At 41.9% G+C, this 27960-nt stretch overlaps 1 protein-coding gene across 1 annotated transcript in view; it reads left to right on the top strand.

Moving 5' to 3' along the window:
- Nucleotides 1–27960, top strand: part of LOC136873743 (neurexin 1) — a 491540-nt gene that overhangs the window by 133069 nt on the left and 330511 nt on the right. Inside the window, exon 4 of the mRNA XM_068227470.1 lies at nt 1460–1486. Within this exon, the coding sequence (XP_068083571.1) occupies nt 1460–1486 (27 nt within the window). The remainder of the gene's footprint in view (nt 1–1459; nt 1487–27960) is intronic.

The raw sequence follows: 27960 nt of genomic DNA, 5'->3' as shown, positions 1-27960 counted from the left end.
CTGGATACTGGCCGCACTTAAGCGACTGCAGCTAACCTTGACAGATGATATTCATTTCACATTCATTGATGGCTTGTAGACTTAATAACTCTATGCATCTCTTTGAAACGCCGGGTTGAGTCTCTAAAATGGATTAAAATAGGCGAAACACATGTTTAGATACATTTGCAACTTGAGGTACTTCGATCATGTATCGCAATCAATACTCCTCCGTTTTGACTATGACTAAGCATGCGACATATTTACCACATCTTAAGTATAAAATAATAATCCCTTTCCAGCCCAACTCTCCTCACACCACGACAGAAATACCCGAGGACATATTATCGTCCTCCTTTTACCAGTTCACTTACTGTAATTGCCATGTTCTCCAGTCCACCACAGTTTTCACATCTCATGAATGGAGTAAAGTTCCTGAGAATATGAGGGCTTTTCTAAGACGCTTTCGTGTCATATGTGTGGTAGTTCTTGTGTAACTAGATTTCTTTCCATCTTACTAATAAAAGTGGTTCTTTTTCTGAACTCACTGACCCAGGCTAATTTTCATATTATCATTATTCAAGTTTATTTGTTATTTAAACTTTTATTTTAATTATCGAATTTATTTGTTATTAATTAGTTATCCGTTATTTCTTACTTATTTTGGCATTGTGCATACTATCGTGTTTAGCAGCAGTGCAATATTCACGCGTTGTTGTTTCTATGTAGATATTTTTAATAATTCACTGTTTTTTAAATATATCGTCTTAACTATCAAGTATTCAGTTATATACATATATAAAAGCAAAGCAAAGCAAAGCAAAGCAAAGTCATCTCCGTACAGGCCATGAAGGCCCTTGGAGCGGTGGAAGGTAAAGGCTTCCACTATCCGTAACCTCGGCACTTGATGGGGTAGAGTGGTTAGCTCTACGCCCGGCCGCCTTTGCCCCCAGGAATTAACCTGGTACTCATTTTTGGTGTAGGCTGAGTGAACCTCAGGGCCATATGCACCTCCGGAAGTGGAAGTCTCATTTCTTAAATTTTACGACTTCCTGACGGGGATTCGAACCCACGTCCTTCCGGGCGAGCCGAGCACGCCTTTACCGCCTCGGCCAGGCAGCCCCTATATACATATATACAGTATTTAATTATAAACAACTTGGTGTAAAGTCTACTAACCTGGTGATATGTAAGAGATGACTATATGGTATTTATCTTGATAGGATAAATAAATCATTAATCATTCAGTCAATGAAAATATGTTTAATCATTTTGATCAAATATTTCTCGTGTACACAAAACTGTATTGGTTGTTTATATATGAATTGTTTGTGAACTGCAGAACGTCATGAGCAACCAATCATCTGCACGATTTATTGCTGTACTTTATGAATGTATAATCTCTCTCTGTCCTGCAGTGTTTCATGTTATTTCCTTTTAAATTACTATATTTAATTATGTGTCTTTTCTTCTATTGCAGATATCATCAGGGACAAGTTTCTGTAGGGTGAGTATATCAAATGTTCACACAGATCAAATTCTATCCGTAGCTGTGCATGATAGTAATATTGTATGGACTGGGTCTAAGCACCTATATACATTACAATAAATATTTTCTTCGAGAATGTATAGAGTATGTGATGCATGTACACTAATCAGCCAGAATATTATGACCACCTACCTACTACCGATATAAACCCGTCCAGGGATAGCAGCGTCACTTGACGAGGAATGACTGCCAGTCAGACACACGCACGGTGCATGTAGTATCAGTGAGCGTGCTGCAACAAGTGGCGAAACCAAGGTGAAACCACGTCCAAACATCGAGGGTTTGGGCGGCAACCCCTCATAACAGATGTCTGATGTCGTAAGTTGGAAAGACTGGTCAAACTGGACAGGCTACGAACTGTGGCGGAACTAACATCAGACTTTAATGCTGAAATATTTGTGAGTCTGAACACACAGTGCACCGAACACTCCTAAGGATGAACCTCCGCAGCCGACGACCAATTCATGTACCAATATTAACACCACGACATCGGCACCTACGACTGAAATGGGCACGTGACCATCGTCACTTGACGTATGCGCTGTGACGGTGTTTTGCATGGTATGTTGAATTCCGATACCTTCTTCATCATACTGATGGAAGGGTGTGAATCCGTCGTTTCCAGGGGAACAGCACCTTAATACCTGTACTGCGGGACGGAGACAACCTGGCGGAGACTCATTTATGCTCTGGGGAACATTCACGTGGGCATCCATAGGTCCAGTGGAGCTCGTGCAAGGCACCACGACGGCCGAAATGTATCGTACGCTGGATGCAGACCTCGTACATCCCTTCATGATGATCATGCTTCCCAACGGCAGTGGCATTTTTCAACAAGATAATGAGCCATATCACAAGGTCAGGAGTGTGATGAAGCGGTTCGAAGAACATAGTGGCATGTTTCAATTGATGGTCTGGCCTCCCAACTCGCCAGATCTTAACCCGAACGAACACATTGTTAAAGGTTGCAGTCTGTTGGCAAGAGAGTAGCCATGCATATCGCATAGTTCTTTTTTGCCAATTTCTCGAAAAATGTGAACTATTGAGAGGTTGTTTAAAACTGGCGACAATGGGGATCCTTGCATTACGCCACGGCGTAATTTAATGGGATTCGTTTTCTTGAAATTGACCTGGATCTGAGTTGTCCTGAAGCTTACAAATTATACTGCTCAGCTTGCTTGGCGCAGTTGACGAAGCTAACGTTTTCCTTAAGTGTAAATGGCCCACGTTTTCGAAAGCCTTGCTCATGTCCAGGAAGACCAGAGTAACATCTTTTTTGTTGTGTTTTGCTGAGTTTAACACAGATCTGAGTAAAGCGGTGTTTATGATGGTGCCAGGTGATTTGGTGAATCCTCTTTGCTGTTCGCTAAATTGGATGTAACTCCTTAACCTTGCATCGAAGACCTTCTCGATGACACGACGGAGGATTGAACATATAGTGATTGGCCTCCTGTCTGATAGTTCTGCTGGATCTCCATTTTTAGGTAACAAAATGGTGCGCGCCTTTGTGAACAGTGATGGAACGTGCCCTGTCTGTAACATTATCGTAGCGATTTTAGCTATGATAATTGATGCCATATCACCTTTGATAGCTCTGACTAGAACTCTGTCGGGTCCGGATGACGTGTCCACAGCCATTCGTTTCATAGCCAGGATTACCTCGTCCTTGTGCACCTTTACATCGAAGGTTTCGTCTTGTACAGCGCGTTCCGTTTCAGTCAGCAGGTCGTTGTAATGTTCGCGCTCACAGTTGTTAGGTGTGGCAAAAGTAGATGAAAAATTATTCTCAATGTCTTCGATATCAGCCGTACAGTGTGTCATTTGATCGTTCAGAGCGTTTCTGATGGCTTTTCTTCGCTGGTTGTAATAGAAATATTGCATTTCTTGGTATCGGTACTTATTACGTCTCTTTTCTTTATCTCTGTTTGTTGCCCTCTGCGGATTTGAGTGTTGCTTGTAAGTTCTCTGTAGCTTTTCATCTCTCTTTGTTTTTCTTGCCTCAAAGTATTTTTGCCGTGTGTTTAGGGCCTGGTAGGAGATCTATGGCTTCGGCTAAGAAAACAGCGAATTCGTCAACGGACTTGTCGAACTCATTTCATCATAAAAACTTACAATTCCACTGGTTCAAGCTCTTTTTATATTCGTCTATTGGCCCCATCGGATTTCTACTCTCGTTTTGAGAGCGAAATTCTTCGTTATTGTATGCTTCATCACCTTGTGAAGTGACGGAGTGGTTTATGGTAGGCTGTCTGTGTACTATTATTTTGCGATGAATATCAGGATGAGATCGACTTATGTGCGTATTCATTTTTATGTAGTGTTTGCCGGAGTGGGGACAGGGCAGTCGTGGTTTTCCATTCGAACTCAAATTATTTTGGGAGCTTGCAATATGATCTACAGCACTCGAAGAATCTGCTCCTTCGTTACTGGCTTTCGCGAATTTCGTCTTCATGTCGTAAAATGTAATACGATGTTGTTAACGAGTTTTGCGATTAGTTAATTTGATTTTCCTTATCAGCTTGTGCTCGTACAATTTATTACCTGCCAAGGCTGTACGATTAAACTGAAATCGACACTATACGTAGACTGTGTAATACAACCACCGGGCGTGTATCATTATGTGTAGCCGGAGGTTACTTCTCCTACCGAATAATTGTTGAAATCCTGATATTGGAAGGGCCTTTCCCAGTTATTAAGAAGCGTGTGGGTGCGAAGATTATTAAGTAGATGACGCGTTTCATTGCATTCCGTGCAGGGGTTTGGCTTTACTCCAGTATGTACAGCTGCGTGTAATCGGAATCCCTAACTTCAAACGCATTATTTCATTTTTTACAATGGCATGGCCTTGCTCCAGTATGCATCATGGGGTGTTGCTTAGCAGACGAGCTTGACCAAACGTTTTATTGCATTCCTGACACTGAAATGATGTCTCTCTATTATGAGCAAACAGGTGTTTTTGTAGATTACCTCGCTGGGTAGACGTTTTATTGCATTTCCGGGAATGGAATTGCCTTAATACCGTATGAAAAAATTGCGTGTCTTTGTAGAGTCTCCTTTCTGTAAGCCGCCATATAGCGTTTTTTTACAGCGGAACGGCCTCTCGCCATTATGCACGTTAGCGGAGTTTACCCCTAGTAGTAAACGCCTTACTGCATTCGACACGGCGGGACGATTTCTCTCCAGTATGTGTACACTTTCGTGTTCGTTGACTAACCTGGACCCTTAGATAAGAGTTCACAAAAGAAATCTTCATATTCTTGACTAAATAATCTCCAAGTACGACGAGACGAACTTAATCTTGACCTCCTTCGATTTACTCTGTTTATTAGGACTCACTAACGTGTAATCAGCTGTTAGTGTCATGTTATTATTTTTCCTGACCCTGTGTACATAACACCTGTCTACATCATAACTTGCTCAATTTACACATGCACGTTTCCCCACTCTATCTGTATACCGATACTACCGTTTTAAATCACTACTTAGCAAATTTCATTACAGCGTACTTCGGGTCTCAATGACTTGCAACAACCCTGGTCCACATGGGTTTCGTTGGTTAGGTGGTTGATTTGCAAGTCGTTCTTCCAACAAGTTAGAAACTCCAGTGTTTGGGACCCTGAATAATGTCTTGTCCGTTCCCTAATACAAGAATATTCGCTAAATAAAGTGCTGCCGCACGAATTAATCATAGAATAATTAAGTGAATACTGTATATTCTGTTCCACAACACGAAATAATTGCTTTGTCGTTCGTGGTGCTGCTACTCCAACACTAGCTTAAATTTCAGACACTGTCTCATTACACCAATCGTAGTCAGTAAGTTACTATCATCTTACGGAGAGTTTGAATGAGTTACAATAACCCTCGCATTAAGGTACCAGACCTCTGGTCGGCATGTGTTTCGTTTTTCGGGTGGTTGATTTGCAACCCGTTCTTCAAAAGGTTAGAAACTCCACATTGCTTTGGACCCCGAATATAGTCCTGTCCGTTCCGTAATACAAGGATACCCACTAAATAAAATGCTGTCACACGAATTTATCATAGAATAATTTAATATTTTAGTCAGTCCATTAACTCTTGTACTTCGCGAAATAATTGCGCTTATCACTCATGTTGCCACTACTCCAAAACTAGCTTGGATTTCAAACACTGCTACGTTACACTGGTCTTAATCAGTAAGTTATGAATCACCTTATGGAAAGATGGCACTCGCTTCACCCACCAGTCAAAAAATGTCTTGCGAATTCGCGGTATTTCGGCCGTAAACAACGTACAAACGGGAGCGCTCCGTGCCTCATATCTTACTCGACCGCCATCTTACAAGGGCCAAAACTTACAAACATACACGGAAAATGTACTTATTGTATTTTGAACCGGAAAGTAATGGAATGGGTAAGTACTCAGTTTGAGATGCTATGTCCAAAGTTCTTATAAAAGCATGCATTTACGTTACTGTTTCGTGTCTAGTTACAACTGATTATTACAAGTTCCGTTTAACTAAGGAGCACTGTGCATTTGAGCAGCTTTTGTTTTATGTTTGGGTTAGCATGCGATTTCCTATGGGAGAGGTTACTAGGTTGCGTGCCAAAATCCTGGATTCATTCAACGACAAGACATTGTTATGCATGAAGCAGGTGTTCTAGTGTTGTTACTACTTCGAAGCCATTTTTGAGTTTTCTGCAGAAATGAGCCCACAGATTGAGAACACAACAATCTCAGAGCGAGTTCTCGAAGCTCCAGGAACTGTTGTAAGACTTTCTCAAGCTTATTGCTTCTAGCAGTTACACACTCCCATCAGAGTTAGGATTCATGTTGCTAGTTGAACTGTGTAATATTTCGTGGGATATTCGGTACAGCATGCTGATGAACGGTTTAGTATGCTGCATAGGATTGTAACATCAACTTGGTTTAATAAACTCTCTACAATGTGCGACGAGCTGTATAAAGAGGTGATATAGGTAGATAATTAAGAGTTAAAACAGACATGAATGAAATGACTTAACGTTGATGAATGAACAGCGTGGGGAAAAATTTCTAAAGTTTATGTGCTAAACCTCTGTCCCTTGAATGTTATAGCGACACTTCAGAATTGTGTAAATATGAATGTTAGATATGATTGTGTAGGTTGCTTCCTTGTAAAAAGAAATATGCTAAGTAGTACAAATCCATAACCTGTTTCCAGTCATTCGACCGGGTCAGGAATTAAATGAATGAAGCCCCCATTCAGCGGGGAGGATAGGAACTGTACTGGCTGCCAAATCTTGTCGCACTCCTCTGGGGCAATGATTAATGACTGACAGGTGAAATGAAATGATATTGGAGAGTGTTGCTGGAATGAAAGATGAGAGGGAAAACCGGAGTTCCCGGAGAAAAACCTGTCCCGCCTCCGCTTTGTTGTGCACAAATCTCACATGGAGTGATCGAGATAAGAGCGACGGAACCCAGCGGTGAGAGGCCGGCGCGCTGCCGCCTGAGTTACGGAGGTACTCATGATAAGTAGTACTAATTGTAAATTGTGCAACATGTTACGTACACTAAGCAGAATGTTTTCTAAATGCAATGAGAGTGACTAACGAACAAACTCAATATTTTAAGCCAATGAATTGTAGCCTCAGCGTTGGATCTAATAATAATAATAATAATAATAATAATATAGCGTCAGGTAGCATGTTGAGGATATTTTTATTTGACTCCATTTAGGCTGCTTGTATGTCTGTTTCGATGTTTCAGTTTACACTATCGGGCAGCAGAGAATCCGGGAGTCTGTTGGCGATCTATGGTTGCGTTGAGAAGGTAGCGACTGTTATCTAATAGAAGTTTCAGTGCCAGCATTTCTCTGTTGTGAAAATGGGAAACCGACGATGTGGTTCGAAACCAGCGAAACCTGTACCACTTTGCTAACTCGCTTTGTGTGGTGAAAACTGTATATTCGTAAGGTACGCCATGTGACGCAGAACATTTAGGAACGGCTCTCCCACGTGACGGGAATTCCCTCAGAAAGTTCCTTGAGTCTAAATCATCTCGACAGATAGCGGTAAGCGGAAAGCTGTGTGAGCTTGGCTGGGCTTGTTGGCTTGCCGGGCATCTCGGCTGGGCTTGTGAAGCGCTACGAAGCCCAAATCAGAGGTCACTAAAGCCGCGAAACTCGTGAAACTCAGCATGGCTAACAGGCTGGCTAGAAAATCCATCTTGTGTTCTAGTATGACATCTTTATGCCATCATTGCAACGTGCAGACGGATAGCAGGTAAATACGTAGGTGGATCAAAAGCTTAGTTGCACTAACGCGCCGCAGCAGTGCGCTGTGTATCGCAAACGTGGGCACAGCGGTGAAAGGGACAGACACTGCCCATACGTCTGTTAGGCAGGTCGCTGTCGTGTCTCGTCTAGTATTGTGTGAATAGCGGCCAAATGCAATGGCGCTTCAACTGGACGTTCACTCCAAATATGAGGTGCGTGCGACAATCCGATTCCTATGGGCCAAAAGGAAGAATTGCACGGACATTCATCGTGAAATTAGTGCTGTGTATGGGGAGCGGGCCATTTCCCGGCAAGGTATCGTAAAGTGGTGTCAGCAATTCGAAGCCGGGCGCACGGATATTACGGACAACCATCGCTAAGGCAGGCCCGCAACGTCCAGGACCCGTGAAAAGGTCAACAGTATGAATGCGATCATTAGACAGAACCGGCGCATTAAACTGAGAGAAATCGCGACGCAGCTGAACATGTCGTATGGCAATGTGTTCGCCATTGTTCACGAGGACCTTGGATATCGTAAGCTGTGTCAAAGATGGGTCCCACGTCTTCTCACCGATGAGCACAAGGGACAGAGTTTCCAATCCTCCCTGGCATTTTTGCAACGCTATGCAGCAGACGGCAACCGGTTTCTGCGGCGAATCATCACAGGCGACGAAACGTGGGTCCACCACTTCACCCCCGAAACGAAGCGAACATGAATGGAATGGGTGCACCCCTCATCACCACAACGAAAGAAGGCCCAGGTTCAACCTTCAGCCGGTAAGGTTATGGCGACAGTGTTCCTTGACATGGAGGGTTTGCTGCACGTGGAATTCATGCCGAAAGGAATGACGATCAACACGGCGTCGTATTGTCAAACGTTGCACCGGTTGCGAAAACCGATTAAAGAGAAGCGCCGGGGGAAATTGAGCGCCGGTGTGATTTTGTTGCACGATAACGCAACACCTCACAAGGCCCGCCAAATGAGAGAACTGCTGCAGCATTTCAAGTGGGAGGTCTGGCAAACATCCACCCTACAGTACCGACCTAGCGCCATGTGACTTTCATCTGTTCGGTAAGCTCAAAACGGAGCTCGGAGGTCGACGTATCCAGACAGATGAGGATGTAAAGGCCGCTGTCTCCGAGTGGTTGCAGAACGCTGGAGGACAAGTTGGTTGTGCGTTCGCAGAAATGTTTGGAGTCTCTTGGAAACTATGTGGAAAAGTGACGTTACAGTGTATGTCGTTATAGTCGTGTTGCTGTTGAATAGGTCTACAGTCAGGTGTGATGTTAGTCCCGGGAATTATTATTTCTCAGAATTAAGAGCTTTCAGTTCGGTTTGCGATCTTCAGTCACTCATGTTATTTGTCAGGTTCTTTGTCTGAATGGCAAGCGAGGTGACCTATGAATCATAGGGCCCCGGGTTCAAATCCCGGTTGGGCAGGGAATTTTGACCGCGTTTGAGCAATTTCTCTAGCTCGGAGTCGGCTTGGTTGTGATCGCATTAATACACATCTTCACCTACACACAGTCCGGCTCCATGGCTAAATTGTTAGCGTGCTGGCCTTTGGTCACAGTGGTCCTGGGTTCGATTCCCGGCAGGGTCGGGAATTTTAACCGTAATTGGTTAATTCCCCTGGCACGGGGACTGGGTGTATGTGTCGTCTTCATCATCATTTCATCCTCATCACGACGCGCAGGTTGCCTACGAGCGTCAAATCAAAAGACCTGCACCTGGTGAGCCGAAGTCCTGGGACACATCCCGGCACTAAAAGTCATACGCCATTATTATTATTATTATTATTATTATTATTATTATTATTATTATTATTATTATTATTATTACCTACACACAACACACCACACTACTAACTAGCACAGAAACACAACACGCACAGAAGGTTGGCGTCTGGAAGGGCAATCGGTCGTAAAACAGAGCTTAATCCGCATTATTGTCAACGCCAGATAACTGGGGAAAGGCCAGGAAAGGAGAAGAAGTGACCAATCTTATTTCAATCATCGTCATCATCATCATCATCATCCTCAGCAACTCCATTGTCTTTATTTAACTATTTACTTTCGTAGACGAGATCAATACGCAATGAGGCCACACTTTATGATTTAGTTCTGAATTTTGGAGACGTCAGATGGGTATTTTCAGGAGATTTTTTACCATTTCTTCCGGTCTCACTGTAGGAACCATGATAGTATTTTGCGAGATAGACGAAAACGCGCGGCAAGCGAGTGAATCATACCTCAGCGTCCATGACCTTGGCAATAAAATATACCCCTGCCACCCTTCCTTACAGGACATGCAAAGTCTCCATTACTTGGTATGGCGCTATACAAATCGGTTAGCCGCGACAAACTACATTCTCTGCGTATTCCCGCTAATAATTTTATTGGTAATTAAAGAAAATAAAAGAAAGATTTATCTGATAAGACAACAGGGCTTGTACAAATTGCTTTTTAAATAATTAAATTAAGTCCTAGTTTCAGCCACCTAAAATGGAATAATAATGTAATGTTTTCTCCACTCAGGGGCTGCCTGGCCGAGGCGGTAAAGGCGTGCTCGGCCCGGAAGGACGTGGGTTCGAATCCCCGTCAGGAAGTCGTAAAGTTTAAGAAACTTCCGGAGGTGCATATGGCCCTGAGGTTCACTCAGCCTACTCCAACAATGAGTACCAGGTTAATTCCTTGGGGCAAAGGCGGCCGGGCGTAGAGCTAACCACTCTACCCCATCACGTGCCGTGGTTAACAATGGTGGAAGCCTTTACCTTCCACTCCTCCAAAGGCCTTCATGGCCTGTACGGGGGTGTCTTTGTCTTTTTCCTCCACAAAGTGGGGTGGGGGCGATCGCACCCCCTCGCCCCCTAATCGCCGCTGCTGCATTTATAAAGATCGGAATGCGACAAGAAAGGCCTGGCGTGAAGTTTACTTAGAAATAAAACAAGATTTTATCTAATTTAAGACAAAGAAAAAAGTGTGTTTGGTAACTTAAGTGTATTTTCAGTATATATATATATCAGTGTATATTATTACATAATACAGATTCACAAATATATACTTATGATACAATTTCACAGTTTAATATTCAGCCACAAACTACTAATATTAAGAAATCATCCTATTATTAAAATGACTCTCTTGTATGACTAGCATCAAGACATGCACCGAGCTTCCCACGGCAAAAAAACCGTACGGCAAAAAACCGTTACAGTGTGAAAGCAAAATCCACGGCAAAAGAGCCGTACGGTTTTTTTGCCGTACGGTCGAAACCGTGTAGTGTGAAAGGAGCCTAAGGGCATCTACACACGGGGCTACTCATTAGTAATTGATTGGCAACTGAAGTTTCCGGCCGATTACTTGAGTGTCACTTCCTGTGTATTTCAATGGAAAGCCACACACGGCGCTACCAGTTAGTAATCTGTTAGTAACTAGTTTGTAATCAGTTCCAGGTGACTCGCGGAGCCAGTCACCAGCGAGTTTAGTTTCTCAGTTCCCAGTGATCAAGTACCTTTTAACGATGACGAGCGAACAAGTTTTCAACATAAAGTTAGCGGGAGAAATCGAAAAACACCCCGTACTGTACAATTGTACGCTGAAGGATTACGCAAGAAAGGTCATTACGGAGAAAGCATGGAATTATTTTCTAAGCTTTTTAATTTTTTTGTAAAAATAAAGTTCACTTTTCGAGCTCGATAGCTGCAGTCGCTTAAGTGCGGCCGGTATCCAGTATTCGGGAGATAGTAGATTCGAACCCCACTGTCGGCAGCCCTAAAATGGTTTTCCGTGGTTTCCCATTTTCACACCAGGCAAATGCTGGTGCTGTACCTTAATTAAGGCCACGGCCGCTTCCCTCCCACTCCTAGCGCTTCCCTGTCCCATCGTCGCCATAAAACCTATCTTTGTCGGTGCGACGTAAAACAACTAGCAAAATATAGTTCACTTTTCTTACCTGAGAATTATTAGCACTCTTTCCTCAGCACTCACACACTCCCTCATATTTGTATTACGCTGTTGAATGGCAGGCGCAATAAGCTGCACCAAGTCCGTATAACTGTGTTTGGTCATACGATAAAGAAATACATTTAGCATCCGTTTGTTCGAACTCATTTACTGCTATGAATAATCTGCAGTGGATGTTCTTTTCAAGATATGGGTGAACCCAATTCCTTCTTCTATTTATTTTTCCTGAAATAATGAAACGCAATCATGTCTTCTTCGTCACTTGAGTCAGTGGTTGACATTCTAGCAAAGTTAAGAAGCGATGTAGCGAGTCCGCAACAAACTTTACAAATGGCTAATCAGGAAGAATCCCTCGCCGTACAGTAGCTTCGTGTGTGGAGCCGAGTCACTATTCAGTTACTAACCAGTTTGTGACCCCGGTTACAAACCAGTCACGTTTGTAATTAGTAGCCCCGTGTGCAGTGAGCCTAATTGTTACATCAGTTCTGAACTTTCTTCAGATTATTCTGCTTACTTCTATCGCCATTAAGAACACTCTCGCTTATTTTGAATTTTGACAAGGCTTTCCGTCTGGATACTCTTCCCGATGTCACCTAATCTTTTTAGAAGAAAATTTAACCCTAGGAACTATCAAGTGGAGATTGGCTTGCAGAAAAGCGGATACTGCTTCATTTGGTACAAACGCGAAGAATAAGATGATGATGATGATGATGATGATGATGATGATGATGATGATGATGATGATCCATCTTAGGCGGCTGGGTGGAACAGCAGCATAGAATTCACTACGTTAAGCTAAGACCTTCACCCCCGTTGCCCTTCAAAACTCAAATAAGGTTAACTACCAATATTTTCGCCTCACTTTAGACAATTTCTCCAAGCAGAATTATATTTACCGTGATGTCCATAAATATAATAAATAATCAATTATATACATGTCCGGCTCCATGGCTAAATGGTTAGCGTGCTGGCCTTTGGCCACAGGGGTCCCGGGTTCGATTCCCGGCAGGGTCGGGAATTTTAACCATCATTGGTTAATTTCGCTGGCAAGGGGGCTGGGTGTATGTGTTGTCTTCATCATCATTTCATCCTCATCACGACGCGCAAGTTGCCTACGGGTGTCAATTCAAAAGACCTGCACCTGGCGAGCCGAACATGTCCTCGGACACTCCCGGCACTAAAAGCCATACGCCATTTCAATTATATACATGATATTTTTATCGAATACGCTTCTCATTTATGCCTCTAAGGCAGGGCCTCTCAGGGTGCATGCGCGTGGTGCATGCACTGTGCACGGTGCAAGAGACGACTTGGCTTGGTTGACCAGAGTGCAGACACCCCACTCCTCGATTTGGAGCAATAGCGCTTACTCTCTCTTTCCTCACGCCTGTCTCGCTCGCTCCGCCTGTCTCCCTCTGCCCCACTTGCGCCGTAGTGCTCCAAATCCAAGCTGACTTGAGCCGAGCATAGGCGAGTTGAGCCGAGCTTAGCCGAGTAGCCCAGAGACGAAGCGTTGATCCGAGCCATGCCGAGCGGCAGCGATGCACAGTGCACGGAGCTCTTGCGCCTCTATCTGCACGCGTGAGATTTTGGGCGTTTGAGAGGCCCTGCTCTAAGGCCACATCAGTCACAGCATTTTTCATAGCAACTTCTCTCCCAACTGGATCAAGCTTCATTCCCAGCTCTGTCGAGAATTAAATACTAGCTTTATCAACTAAAATGGCAAGTGCTTAGTCCTATATAACACAATTTAGTACAGAAGAGAGTTAAAATTTCAGTGGTGGTAGTTGTGGTCATGGTGATTTATGTTGGAAGGGAAAGTACAACTAGGCGATCATCACCTCTTAACACAAAAGTGATAAACAAGTCGTCTGACTCTTCGATAAATGAATATATCAGCAATTAAAGGCAGGGGACACGAACGTGGTGAAAATGAAAGACCTATCCGTAGTGCCCAATCCAACTACGGAATGGTACCATACGCACCTGATTCTTTTCCTAATAACACTTTTCTTGCTATTTGTTTTACGTCGCACCGACACAGATAGGTCTTATGGCGACGATGGGACAGGAAACGTCTAGGAATGGGAAGGAAGTGGCCGTGGCCTTAATTAAGGTACAGTCCCATCATTCGCCTGGTGTGAAAATGGGAAACCACGGAAAACCATCTTCGGAGCTGCCGACAGTGGGAGTCGAACCCACTATATCCCGGATATGAGCTCACAGCTCCGCGCCCTTAGCCGTACGGCCAACTCGCCCGGTTTACCTAATATCTTTTTTGCTAGTGGGCTTTACGTCACACCGACACAGATAGGTCTTATGGCGACGATGGGATAGGAAAGGCCTAGGAGTTGGAAGGAAGCGGCCGTGGCCTTAATTAAGGTACAGCCCCAGCATTTGCCTGATGTGGAAATGGGAAACAACGGAAAACCATTTTCAGGGCTGCCGATAGTGGGATTCGAACCTACTATCTACCGGATGCAAGCTCACAGCCGTGCGCCTCTACGCGCACGGCCAACTCGCCCGGTTTTCCTAATATCAGCCTGATACATTTATTAATAAGCACTTCACTACAGACACCACCGTAACAAGGTTCATCAGGCACAATTAAACCTAATTATCATAAAGATCTGTTGACGAAAACGCCTAAAGTTTTTTTACAAGAAATGACAACGATGATGATGATGACGACACTGCGGCCGCCGCCACCGCCACCGCCACTACAACCTCCAACAACAACAACAACAACACACCCAGGAAGCACTTTTTGTGTTATGGACCGAAGGAGATATTAAATTAACTCCTGTCCCGTTCTTCAGAACGCCACTTCTAATAATCGTTCAGCCTGTCAATATCACACTTCTTAAGCCGTTATATCGATGTAAAGCTCCTAGCACCAGAAGAAAGCGCTCTCCCAATTTCTTTGCGATTTCTTCCTTCCTTGCTGCTTTTCCTCCTCTTTCTTCGCCTTCCCTTTCTCTATTCTGCATGTCAGACGTTCCATGGACGCTATATGACACTGAAAGCAATTTCATGGCGTCGTGCCTGTGGCACTGACGAGCTGAAATACGGTTTCTGCCTCCATTACCAGCTTTACCTTATAATATACCTTTTCCAGGAAGATGTTTAACGAATAAATATGTTCACAATAGACCACTGCTTTACCTCTTTGACGAAAGCTAAGTATATTTCCCGTGATATTCTTATTTCAATATTTATCAAATATTGAAGAAATGCTTTTCCTTACTGATTCTTGTTCTACGTCATGTATGGGCAAACTCCGAAAAATAAGATAAGCAAACCTCAAAGCCAGTGAACACCACCTACAGTAGTTCTTCGAAACTAACCGATAGGTGGAGGCACAAGCACATTAGTGCAGTAGTCATTGTTGTTTCTTTGACAGGTACTGACTACGGTTTATATGAATTTTAGACCACAGCAAACAAATAATAAACAACAATATTTTACTTTCAGTTACATTTCTTTTACATTTATAATGAACTAAAATCAGAGGAAAAACACATTCTTGTTATTGTGTTTGAGTCACCAGTCCATAGACTGGTTTGATGCAGCGCTCCATGTCACCCTACCCTGTGCTAACCTTTTCATTTCTACTTAACTACTGCATCCTACATCTGATCTAATCTGCTTGTCATATTCATACCTTGGTCTACCCCTACCGTTCTTACCACCTACACTTCCTTCAAAAACCAACTGAACAAGTCCTGGGTGGCATAAAATGTGTCCTATCATTCTATATCATCTCGTCAAATTTTGCCAAATCGATCTCCTTTCGCCAATTCGATTCAGTATATCTTCATTTCTGATTCGATCTACCCATCTCACCTTCAGCATTCTTCTGTAAAACCACATTTCAAAAGCTTCTATTCTCTTTCTTTCTGAACTAGTTATCGTCCATGTTTCACTTCCATACAATGCCACCCTCCACACGAAGGTCTTCAAAAACATCTTTCTAATTCTTTTTTTTTTTTTTTTTGCTAGGGGCTTTACGTCGCACCGACATAGATAGGTCCTATGGCGACGATGGGATGGGAAAGGCCTAGGAGTTGGAAGGAAGCGGCCGTGGCCTTAATTAAGGTACAGCCTCAGCATTTGCCTGGTGTGAAAATGGGAAACCACGGAAAACCATCTTCAGGGATGCCGATAGTGGGATTCGAACCTACTATCTCCCGGATGCAAGCTCAAAGCCGCGCGCCTCTACGCGCACGGCCAACTCGCCCGGTTCTAATTCCTATATCAATGTTTGAAGTGAGCAAAATTATATTCTTAAGAAAGCTCTTCCTTGCTTGTGCTAAGCTGCATTTTATGTCCTCCTTAATTCTGCCATCGTTAGTTATTTTACTACCCAAGTAACAATATTCATCTACTACCTTTAAGACTTCATTTCCTATTTTTAATATTTCCTTCATTACCTGCCTTCGTTCGACAGCAATCCATTACTTTTGTTTTGGACTTATTTATTTTCACAACCGGGCAAGTTGGCCGTGCGTGTAGAGGCGCGCGGCTGTGAGCTTGCATCCGGGAGATAATAGGTTCGAATCCCACTATCGGCAGCCCTGAAAATGGTTTTCCGTGGTTTCCCATTTTCACACCAGGCAAATAATTCTTCGTTCTCGGTATCTGATCCCAATCACCTTCAGAATCTTAAATAGCTTGGTCCAGTCAACGTTATCGAATGCCTTTTCTAGATCTAAGAATGCCATGTGCGTGGGCTGTACCTTAATTAAGGCCACGGCCGCTTCCTTCCAACTCCTAGGCCTATCCTATCCCGTCGTCGCCATAAGACCTATCTGTGTCGGTGCGACGTAAAGCCCCTAGCAAAAAAAAAAAATTAAAAAATTTATTTTCATCTTTTACTCCTTACCCAAGACTTTGTTCATACCATTCAGCAACTTCTCGAGATCTTCTGCAGTCTCAGATAAAATAACAATATCATCGGCAAATCTCAAGGTTTTGATTTCCTCTCCTTGGATTGTGATTCTATTTCCAAATTTCCCTTTGATTTCCTTTACTGCCTGTTCTATGTAAACATTGAAGAGGAGGGGGACAAACTGCAGCCTTGCCTCACTCCTTTCTGGATTGCTACTTCTTTTTCAAAGCCCTCGATTCTTATCACTGCAGACTGATTTTTATACAGATTGTAGATAATTCTTCGTTCTCGGTATCTGATCCCAATCACCTTCAGAATCTTAAATAGCTTGGTCCAGTCAACGTTATCGAATGCCTTTTCTAGATCTAAGAATGCCATGTGCGTGGCTTGAACTTCTTGATTCGATCCTCTAACATCAGACGTAAAGTCAGGATTGCTTCACGTGTTCCTACATTTCTTCTGAAGCCAAACTGATTTTCTCCCAACTCAGCTTCAACTTGTTTTCCCATTCTTTTGTAAACAATACGTGTTAAAATCTTGCGGACATGAGATACTAAACTAATGGTACAATATTTTCACACCTGTCAGCACCGGATTTCTTGGGAATAGGTATAACAACATTCTGCAGAAAATCGGATGGGACTTCTCCTGTCGCATACATATTACACATTAAATGGAATAGCCTTGCCATGCTGGTTTCTCCTAAGGCAGTCAGTAATTCTGAGGGAATGTTATCATTTCCAGGTACTTCCTATTTAGGGCGCTCACAGCTCACAGCTCTGTCAAACTCTGACCTCAAAATTGGGTCTCCCATTTCATCAGCATCGACAGCCTCTTCTTGTTCCAGAACCAAATTATCTACATCTTCACCTTGATACAAATGTTGGATATGTTCCTGCCATCTTTCTGCTTTGTCTTCTTTCCCTAGAAGTGGCTTTCCATCTGAACTCTTAACATTCATACACCTAGATTTCCTTTCTCCAAAGGTTTCCTTGATTTTCCTGTATGCAGCATCTACCTTTCCTAAGACCATACAACCTTCGACATCCTTACATTTCTCCTTTAGCCAGTCTTCCTTAGCTACCTTGCACTTTCTATCCACTTCATTCTTTAATCGTCTGTATTCTTTTCTGCCCTCTTCATTTCTAGCATTCTTGTATTTTCGTCGTTCATCAATCAGGTGTAGTATCTCCTGAGTTATCCACTGATTCTTAGTTGATCTTTTCTTCCTTCCTAACATTTCTTCAGCAGCCCTGCTGACTTCACTTTTCATGACTGTTCACACTTCCTCTATTGTGCTTCCTTCAGCCTTTTCATTTAGTCCTTTTGCAACATGTTCCTTGACAATCCCTCACACTCTTTTCTTTCAACTTGTCTAGATCCCATCTTTTTGCATTCTTTCCTTTCTTCAGTTTCTTCAGTTTCAGATAGCATTTCATGACCAACAAGTTGTGGTCAGAGTCCACGTCTGCTCCTGGGAAAGTTTTGCAATCCAACACCTGGTTTCTGAATCTCTGCCTAATCATGATGAAGTCTATTTGATGCCTTCCAGTGTCTCCAGGTCTCGTCCACGTATAAAGACGTCGTCTGTGGTGTTTGAACCAAGTATTGGAAAGGACCAAATTATGATCAGTGCAGAATTCAACCAGCCGACTTCATTTTTCTTTCCTTTGTCCCAATCCGAATTCTCCTACTGTATTACCTTCTCTTCCTTGGCCTACCACTGCATTCCAGTCTCCCATCACAATTAGATTCTCGTCACCTTTTACATATTGTATTAAATCTTCTATTTCTTCATATGTTCTTTCGATTTCCTCATCATGCGCTGAGCTAGTGGGCATATAGACCTGCACTGTTGTGGTGGGCATTGGTTTGGTGTCTATCTTGACAACAATAACTCTTTCATTATGCTGGTCATTGTAGCTTATTCGCTGTCCTGTTTTCTTATTCATTATTAAACCAACTCCTGCATTTCCTCTGTTTGATTTTGTGTTGATAATTCGGTAGTCGCCTGACCAAAAATCCTGTTCTTCCTGCCAACGTACTTCACTTATACCAACTACATCTAACTTTAGTCTATCCATCTCCCTTCTCAGATTCTCTAATCTACCACAACTATTCAAACTTCTAACATTTTTCGCTCCGACTCGCAGAATGTCAGTATCCATCTTCTTGATGATTGCCCCCTCTCGTGTAGTCCTCACCCGGAGATCCGAATGGGGGACTAGTTTATCTCCGAAATATTTTACCCGGAAGGAAGCCATCATCAGTACATTATTCATACAGAGAGAGCTGCATGTCCTCGGGAGTTATTACGGCTGTAGTTTACCGTTGCTTTCATCCGTGTAGCAGTATCAACACAGCTAAGCCATGTTGAGTATTATTACAAGGCCATATCAGTCAATCATCTAGACTGCCGCCCTTGTAGCTACCGAAAGTCTGCTACACCGCTTTCGATGAACCATTCCTTAGTCTGGTCTCTTAACAGATACCCATCCGATATGGTTGCACCTGCGGCTCGGCTATCTGCATCATTGTGACACGCAAGCCTCCCCACCGCGGCAAGGTCACATGGTTCGCAGGGGAGGAACACATTCTTAACAAATCGTAAATGCTAATTAATTCCTAATTGTAAATAATTAGTTATATCGATGTATAGCTTCTAGCACCAGAAGAAGGCGTTCTCCCAATTTCTTTGCGATTCCTTCTTTCCTGCTTTCCTTCCTCTGATTATAATCAGTCATCTTTTATGAGAATGGTTTTCCGTGGTTTTCCATTCTCCTGCACCAAGGCGAATGCCGGGACAGTTCCTAGTATTGGCCACGGCCGCCAACCCTCTTACCTTCTCCGCACATCTCCTTCATCGTAACAAATCTCCTGGCATGAGAGACGGCGTCACCATCCAGGATGCCCGCCTTCTTCTTCAGGGGAGGAATAACAACATTTCGGTAGTAGTAGGTCTGCATTTAAGACTCGCCCAAGTGGCAGATTCCCTATATATCGTTTACTTCATCGTTTTTTAATGATTTAAAAGATCTTGGAAATTTATCGAACATTGCCCTTGATAAATTATTCCCGTCCCTAATTCCTCTTCCTGTAAATGAATATATGCCCCAATTTGTCTTATTGAATTCCAGCTTTATTTTCATATTATGATATTTCCTACATCCATCAATTTGGCGTATCATAAGGCCATTTCTTTTAAAATCATAATATGATTATTATTAGTATTATTATTATTAGCCCCAGTGGTGAATTAGGTAGGTCATTTTCCTTCTGATCCCAGGAGAGTAGGTTCGATTCCAGTTTTGATAGTAAAAAATGTGGATCGTTGATCTTCAATCACATTTGTATTCGTTATTAAGTTATTATTATTTGAGAGTGGACATGTTGTTACAAACCTTAAATGCTAATTAATTCTTTAACATATGCAGCCTATAACGATTTGGTATTTTGTTTGTTTTGTGCACAAAACGTGGTATATTTTCTGAAAAGATCAATTTAAGCTTTGAAATGAGAATTACGTATCAACATCACTGCTCAGTTACATGTTCCAAGACGCCAGTAGCTACGGGAGACAGTGGCAAGTTACTGATTGACAAGAATGAGTCTCCCGGTATGAATTAAGTTATCGTTTACATTTATCTCTTGTTTCATTTCGATATTTTACTCGAGTATGCGTGAGTCGACGATGTAAATAGATATTTCTTCAGGATCTAATACCGTTTAGAGTATTCCATTGGTAGAATATGAGAAATCCTGGTTAACGTAATATAATTCTGCATGGAGAAAACTCACAGAAAGAACACGTTGAAATGTTCCAGTAAATTTATATTCTCTTCAGTATCGAATAGTTCTACGAGAAGTCAATGTAGGAATGTTGAAAGTATAAGACAGATGATATAAATGAATAATCTCGTGCAAACAACTTAAGGACAATAAAGATATACAGTAATGTTTTATTCACCCCATTCAACTAAGCAATAAAAGATTCCCTCAGTGGAAATTACCCTGACTTGTGGAGGACTTCAATAAACTCTCCTTGGATTTGGAAGTACTTTCTACTATCCCACATATGAGCACCAAGTGACAATTTGATATCTATTCGATTACACAGCACGTATTCGTGTTACATAGCCATTGATATGTACATTAAAAATGCCCTCAGAAGAATAGTTGCTTGGTCAGGGATTTTCTGACAAGACGGAATTCGATTGCCAATACGTTTTGGAGACTGAAAGAAGCCAAGAGGAAATTGGATAAATAGCACAGTCGATTAATGTTATGGGTACTTCCTGATTACTTCTGGCCATAATAAAGGCGTCCTATACCACAGTTATCAACAACACTAACATTAGCATAAGATCCATTACACATGCTAAATTATAAACATGTACTGGACATTTTGAGTTTCGTTAAAAAGCCCAGGCTACCTAAATTGCTTTTTAAAAAAACAACAGAACAACAACAACTCACCAGCCATGGTTAACACGACAAATACAAACTTTTCATAAAAAGAAATTGAACTGTTAAGCAAAGGTCTAAAACATAATTGGCCAAGCACACGAAAAGAAAATGATATGATCAACAATGTAGCAGAGATTGAGTCCAACATTTCCAAACTCCCTTCAGATTTACAGAATGACACCAGATACGAAATAAAAAAGAAAATACCAACAGTAACCAAAGAATTAATTAAAACTTCCGACTCCAATCACACAAATCTAATTTAAAGTCTGAAAACCAAGATCAACGACAACATCATAGTAACTAAAGCGGACAAAGGAGGGACCACCATATTATTAGACAGGAAAGAATACATTACAAAAAACAGAAACTTTTTTTGCAGATGGGACTTTTTCAATAGTTACTAAAGATCCCACCACCAGAATCCAGGGAAATTTGAAAACACTAATAAAGAATTCAACTTTTTTACTCAATGAACAAGAGCAGCAAAAACTATTATCAAAACTCTATTGTATTGAATAGGTTGATCCTAATACATTTTAGTAATCTTTTTTGAACTGATATACATTTCAATACGTACCAGACATGAAATTTGCAACATGTAATACCTAAATTGTATCATAAATATTGCAATCATTACTTTCTCTAACCTCAGTTTATTCTGTCATGTCCCACTGAAACACTACTATATTCTTTCTACTCTTTCATTTTTGAAATAACACATTGATAATAATGATAAATAAATGGCATAAATTATTTAAACATGACATTCACATTCATATGAGGCGAATGAAGGAGGATAGATTACCTAGGAAAATAATGGACTCTGTTATGAAGGATAAGGGTGGTAGAGGGAGACCAAGACGACGATGGCTAGACTCAGTTTCCAACGATTTAAAGATTAGAGATATAGAACTAAACGAGGCCACAGAACTAGTTACAAACAGAGACTTGCAGACTGAACGCTGAAAGGCATAACAGTCTATAATGAAGTTGTATGTATGCACTGTATGTGTATTCATTTTCTGGTAGGTGATCAGCCCAGATCAGGCAGAATCACTTAAGGTTATAAGGAAACCGCAAAAACCGTCGGCGGTGCTGAAGTGAGGCGTACTAAGCAAGATGAGGAGTTAGGCAGTTTGCCATTGCTTTCCTCATTGGACCAGAAAGTGCTACTGCAGGATGACTGGCCCTATGTGCAGCACCCTTCATAACACTCAGACGCACTAGTCATACTCCGAATGTCATTAATCACTACCACCATGCCTTAGCAGCTTCCACATTGTCACAGCCATGAATGAGACTGGGACTTCGGTGGCAGCCACATTTTCCTCTGCCCTGTGCCAGAAAACATACGTAAAAATACTGCACACATCAAGAAATGGCACAAGGCGAAGACATTCATTTGCGACATCCTAATCAGAAACATGAACATTTACTGCATCGTTAAAAAAATTTCTGAAGCTACTAAGGGCACATTTTTATAAGAAGCACTGCAATAGAAGTTAAGTAGCCTGATATATATAATAGAACATCTGTCTGGCGTTCCAGGTGACCACAAGGGTCGAGAGAAAAACTGGCATACATAAAGACAGTTAAATACCCAAAAAATGTTAGTCTACTGACACAATATTCCAAAAAAATTAATACAAAATATAAAGGGTTTCTTTCAAAATATTCTTACGAGTATTACCGCTTTCATTTTCAGTGATGCCAAGTTCTTTCGAGACTGCTATCGAATGCTTGAAAGCTGTTCCGTGAGCTTTGAAGAGAAGAACCTTTACCAGTGCCTTTGTGAAGTATGCATGGATGATAGAACGCCGCCTTCTCCTCGTCAACGCGAACTGCTTGCTGGTTGTCCTTTTCCATTCGCACAGTTTGGTATAAGATTAATCCAGTTCACCTAGAGCCACCGGCGAGTGCAGACGTACGGAGTGGAGGGTCCCTGGAGTGGGAGAAGGTAGTGTAAGTGCGGAGTGTTGGAAGTCAGCGAGGTGCTTACAGGCAATGATTGGTACAGAGCAGTACAGGGCGAGCATAGGTGGTTGGGAGGGAAGGAAGAAGAAAGAAGAAGTGAAGACAAGAAGGCTGAAGTGTGGTGTTGGAAGTATTGAAGGCTTAGTATTCAAGTTATGATATGTTATAGGGTTGAAATGTGGTGTTGATGGCTATTTAATTTTTGGAGCTGGAAACAGGTGAGTTTATTATCATTTTGTATTGTATTGGTGACTGGTATAAATGCTGAGTGATGGCAGACGAGTGCGTGTTAGGGCTGAAATGTGGTGTTGGAAGTAGAGGTGGTATATGTTGAAATGTGGTGTTGGAAAGGTATGGAGATGTAGTAATGTAACTCGGCTATTTGTAAATTTTGGTTTGGTAGAAGATGGAGTCTTCAGTAGGTAATTATGACGGGTAGGATGAGTATGAGTGTATGGTAAATGCAAGTTATGATATGTTATAGGGTGGAAATGTGGTGTGGGAGAAGTGGTGGTATAAGATGGTGGATGGCAGAAGGTGAGTGTATTTGTGGAAGGAGTAGAGCTGGTATGCTGAAGTGTGGTGTTGGAAGTATTAAATTATGATATGTTATAGGGTTGAAATGTGGTGTTGGAGAAGTGGTGGTATAAGATGGTGGATGGCAGAAGGTGAGTGTATTTGTAGAAGAAGTAGAGGTGGTATATGAGGTAGGGTTGGTGTGGTATTGCTGAAATGTGGTGTTGGAGTATTGCTGGCCAAAATTTTTGGAGGCGTGATTGGTATTTGTTATTCATTGCCGAAATTTCTGGAGATGAGAGGTAATTTTATTATGGAGTGTTATGACGGAGTGAAATGAAATGAAGCAATGTTAACGCAGATTGGTAAAAGTTGCGGTATGGTTGATTGGAACGTAATGACGGAATAAGATGGCCGGTTTGGTATGCAATCATGTAATGGCTGGTTTGGAATGCAACCTGGTAATGCTGCTGTTGCAGCTTATGCTGGAGTAGGTCAGGGAACAATAGAGGTGATGAAAATGCTGAAGTAAGAAGGTTGCGTACGTGAGAGTGATAACAAGCATGGAGTTGTAACACCAGCAGTAGAATGTAAACATTGACCAGGCTGTTGTGAATTGATGTAGATGGAGTTGGTTCTGGTATAAAACCGGGACGGTATTGTTTATTTCATTTTATGTTATTTAGTATATAGTGGAGAGGGGTGGCTCAGGTTGGACTATTCTTATTAATCTTATTTGTTATTTATTATTATTATTGTGAACATGTATTCGGGGCTGAACGCCTGTTTTGTTCACTAATAAATACAAATACAAATATAAGATTAATCCTCAGTGTTCTTCCTTGTTAATACGGATTATATCAGTTCTACAATTACTGATATTCTCTGAAACACAGAGCACATCATCCTAAATTTCCCTGTGCAATTTTCGTAGTGATGTGGCTACTGAAGGGCATTCTTTGATGGCGAGAGTTTCTCGACAAAGCTCCTTTAAGAGAATTTCCCGAGCACACGGCCCAGTGTCTCCGGTTGTCTGCATAATATTTGTGTCTTTGCTTCTTCCAGGTACCGCTCTCACCATTGAGATGTTACAGGATATCTTGATGGAGTTAACCCATTGAGAGCACGATAAACCTTTCGTACTGTTCACCTACCTTGATATGTTTCCCATAAAGTTCAACTTCTTTCCGTTTGTGAGGGAGTCTGCATCATTTTCTTAAGACCGATTCCTCATCTCATTTCGTATCCAACGCTCGGGCTTTGGCAGTATATCGTCATTGAATGGAATGTCCATGTATCACAATATATTTCCCTTTTCTGCTTGAAGATCTCTGCAAATGGTCAAATTGTCATTATCAAGTCGGTGCAGCCTTTGAACCATGTTGAACTGCTGTATATGCGCTTCCCACTCGGCCTTAATTAAACCTGGTCCTTGGACATTCCTTGGTGCATAAATCATCTCATTGGGGCAGTCATGTGGTAACCCAATTATGTCCCACACAGCTGATCGCCAGACTTTGTCAGTATCTGACACAAAATGTGATGGAATTTTACTTAAAGGTGTACTCTAAAGTGGCTAAATCAAACTTGGACATACGTACTGGGTAGGTCTAATTATATTTCATTTTTGGTCTGGATTCAATAAGCAGACAACTGCTAGGGAAGTCAGATCCTTTTCCGAACTCGCCATAATTTTGGTTTGATCAGACACAATTTCATCTTCGAAAGTTACATCAAGGTATTTCATTGTTTCGCCAGGCATTATACTTTCCAAACTAGTTGATCCTACAAATAATATCTATTCCTTGACAAAGGTGTCCTTCTTTAATGTCCATCACTTTGCATTTCCAAAGGACTGATAGTAAGCCCGATGCCATATCAACTATTAACAGCTATGTTTAAGAGCGACTAAGCAGACGTTTCATCCTTTGCTACCAAACCAATATCATCAGGAAAAGTCATAGCTGTAACGTTGTTAATTTCAGAGACTAGTTAGTAAAGAAATGTTTCACCAACTTCATCATTTGTTAGTTCTTCGATGGTAACGTCAGCAGCTAGATTACATAACTGAGGGGAGATGGGAGATCTGAGAGGAACACTTTTTCTGAAACTCTGCTCTTAGTGTTTTGTTTGCCATTTTGGACATTACTTATTACCTGAAATAAGGTCAATCACAAAGTCTCTCATATTGGTAAGATGTTTATACGATTCAGAAAAATTTTGAGGTTTTCGTGACCCACGTTATTATATCTTTGAAACATCAAGGAATATAACACAGCTGTTTTGTCTCTAAAGATGTTGCGCTCCGAAGGAAGCCGTTAATAATCGAGGATTGTTTTACGTCGCACTGACACAGATAAGTCTTAAGGCGACGATAGAATAGGAAAGGCCTAGGAATGGGAAGGAAGCGACCGTGGCCTTAATTAAAGTACAGCCGCAGCATTAGCCTGGTGTGAAGATGGGAAACCACGTAAAACCATCTTCAGGATGCCGACGTTGGGGCTCGAACCCACTATCTCCCGAATACAAGCTCACAGCTGCGTGCCTCTAACAGCACAGCCAACTCACCCGGTAGCTACATTAGTTTGTCACGGGTCAGGAAGTGTGTTTCCCATGAGTAGCACCTTTCGTAACATCCGGTCGCCCTAGTCGTGTTCCAGATGCCATTACTCAGCATCTTAGATGGTATGGATAGTGGATTCGAATCCCGCTGTCGGCAGCAATAAAGATGGATTTCCGTGGTTTTACATTTTCACACAGCAACACGCCGGTGCTGTAACTTAATTAAGGCAAAAGAAATGCAAGATATAACTAAAGACTAAATTCAACAGGTTGTTGCGTCTTTGATTGTAGGCTGAAAATTTCAAGTATAATGCGTAATTTCGCCAACCTGTATATATGGGATCAATTGTACTGAGCATACCAAATGATCTGTTAATTTAAGGAAAATAATAAATGCCAGCTTCAATAAGCCGTTAGACTTGCATCATCAATAGGAGCGACTATTAATATAAATTACATTCCTGAAGTCACCATACATCCCTACTAAAAGCGTGTTTATTCATTGATATAAAACTTTGAAAATAGGCGAAGGACTGCTATAACCAGCAATGTCTCACTTTATAAGAACCGCGATAACACGAGAACGTGACATAATGGGGCTAGAAAAGGGTAAAATGAAATGCAATGAAAGAAAGAGAGAGAGAACACGTCGCTAATGAGCTTTCCAGTGTCCCTGTACCAAGTGGTATCTGAGTACGAAAACGTTATCAAAACAGAACATCTAATTTAAGTATTCAACCATTCACTCTCTAGAAAGGAACATTATCAAGGGCCCTGAGCCACAGTCTGGAGACTATACGAATTGAATCTATAGCCAGCACTGAGCACATCATTAGTCAGAACCAGCGGTAGAAGCTGTTGATGATTTGCTTTTAAATGTTCACTAAAATGCAACGAGAACCATAAGGAGAGAACTACTCTCAGTAGTACGGGGGGGGGGAGGCATAAAGATTGGTGATACTTAGCAATAATAGTGTCTCTTAATGTTATATTATGTAACTGTAAATTAAATTGTAAAATTGTAAATATTATGTAATTTATTAAGAGCCTCCTTGGCTCAGGCGGCAGCACGTCGACCTCTCCCCGCTGGGTTCCGAGGTTCAAATTAACTCCATGCGAGATTTGTGCTGGACAAAGTGGAGGTGAGACATGTTTTTCTCCAGGTACTCCGGTTTTTCCTGTCATCTAACATTCTACACTCTCCAATATAATTTCATTTCATCTGTCAGTCATCAATCATTGCCCCAGAGGAGTGCATCAGGCTTCGACAGCCGACACAGTTCCTACCCTCGCCGCTAGATGGGGTATTCATTCCATTCTTGACCAGATCCATTGACTGGAAACAAGCTGTGGATTTTCACTTCATGTCGTTTATTATCTTATCTCACAAAAATGCCGCAGGCAGCTTGCGAGGAACTATGAATTTCATGCTACACGTGTAAACATCTAGGACAAGAGAGAAGGTGTGTTATCGTGTCATTGAAGGATCAACATTCCTTGAAATCTAGATAAAATAACAGCAGTACATCCTCTTCCCTTATAATTACTTAAGATTAGTTCTGTTAAATCATCAGCCCGGAGGCTGGTTGTATCTTCAAATAGCACAATCAGAGGAAATACGGTTGTAAGGAAACCACAAACCGTTGATGGCTCCAAAATGAGCTCTGTGCCACACTTCATTACCTTCATATATTACTTTACTGATATCGCATTCTTTACGATGTCCTAGATCAGTTAGTTGTGACTGGTTAGTATTATCTATACCTAATTTGACGTGTAGTTCATCCCGATTAGATAGATGGCACCTCATGTAAC

The sequence above is a fragment of the Anabrus simplex genome, chromosome 1, assembly GCF_040414725.1.
Source record: "Anabrus simplex isolate iqAnaSimp1 chromosome 1, ASM4041472v1, whole genome shotgun sequence".
In the NCBI taxonomy this organism is placed as follows: Eukaryota; Metazoa; Arthropoda; class Insecta; order Orthoptera; family Tettigoniidae; genus Anabrus; species Anabrus simplex.
Note: the sequence above shows the minus strand (reverse complement) of the source record. Positions and strands in the feature narration are given on the sequence as shown.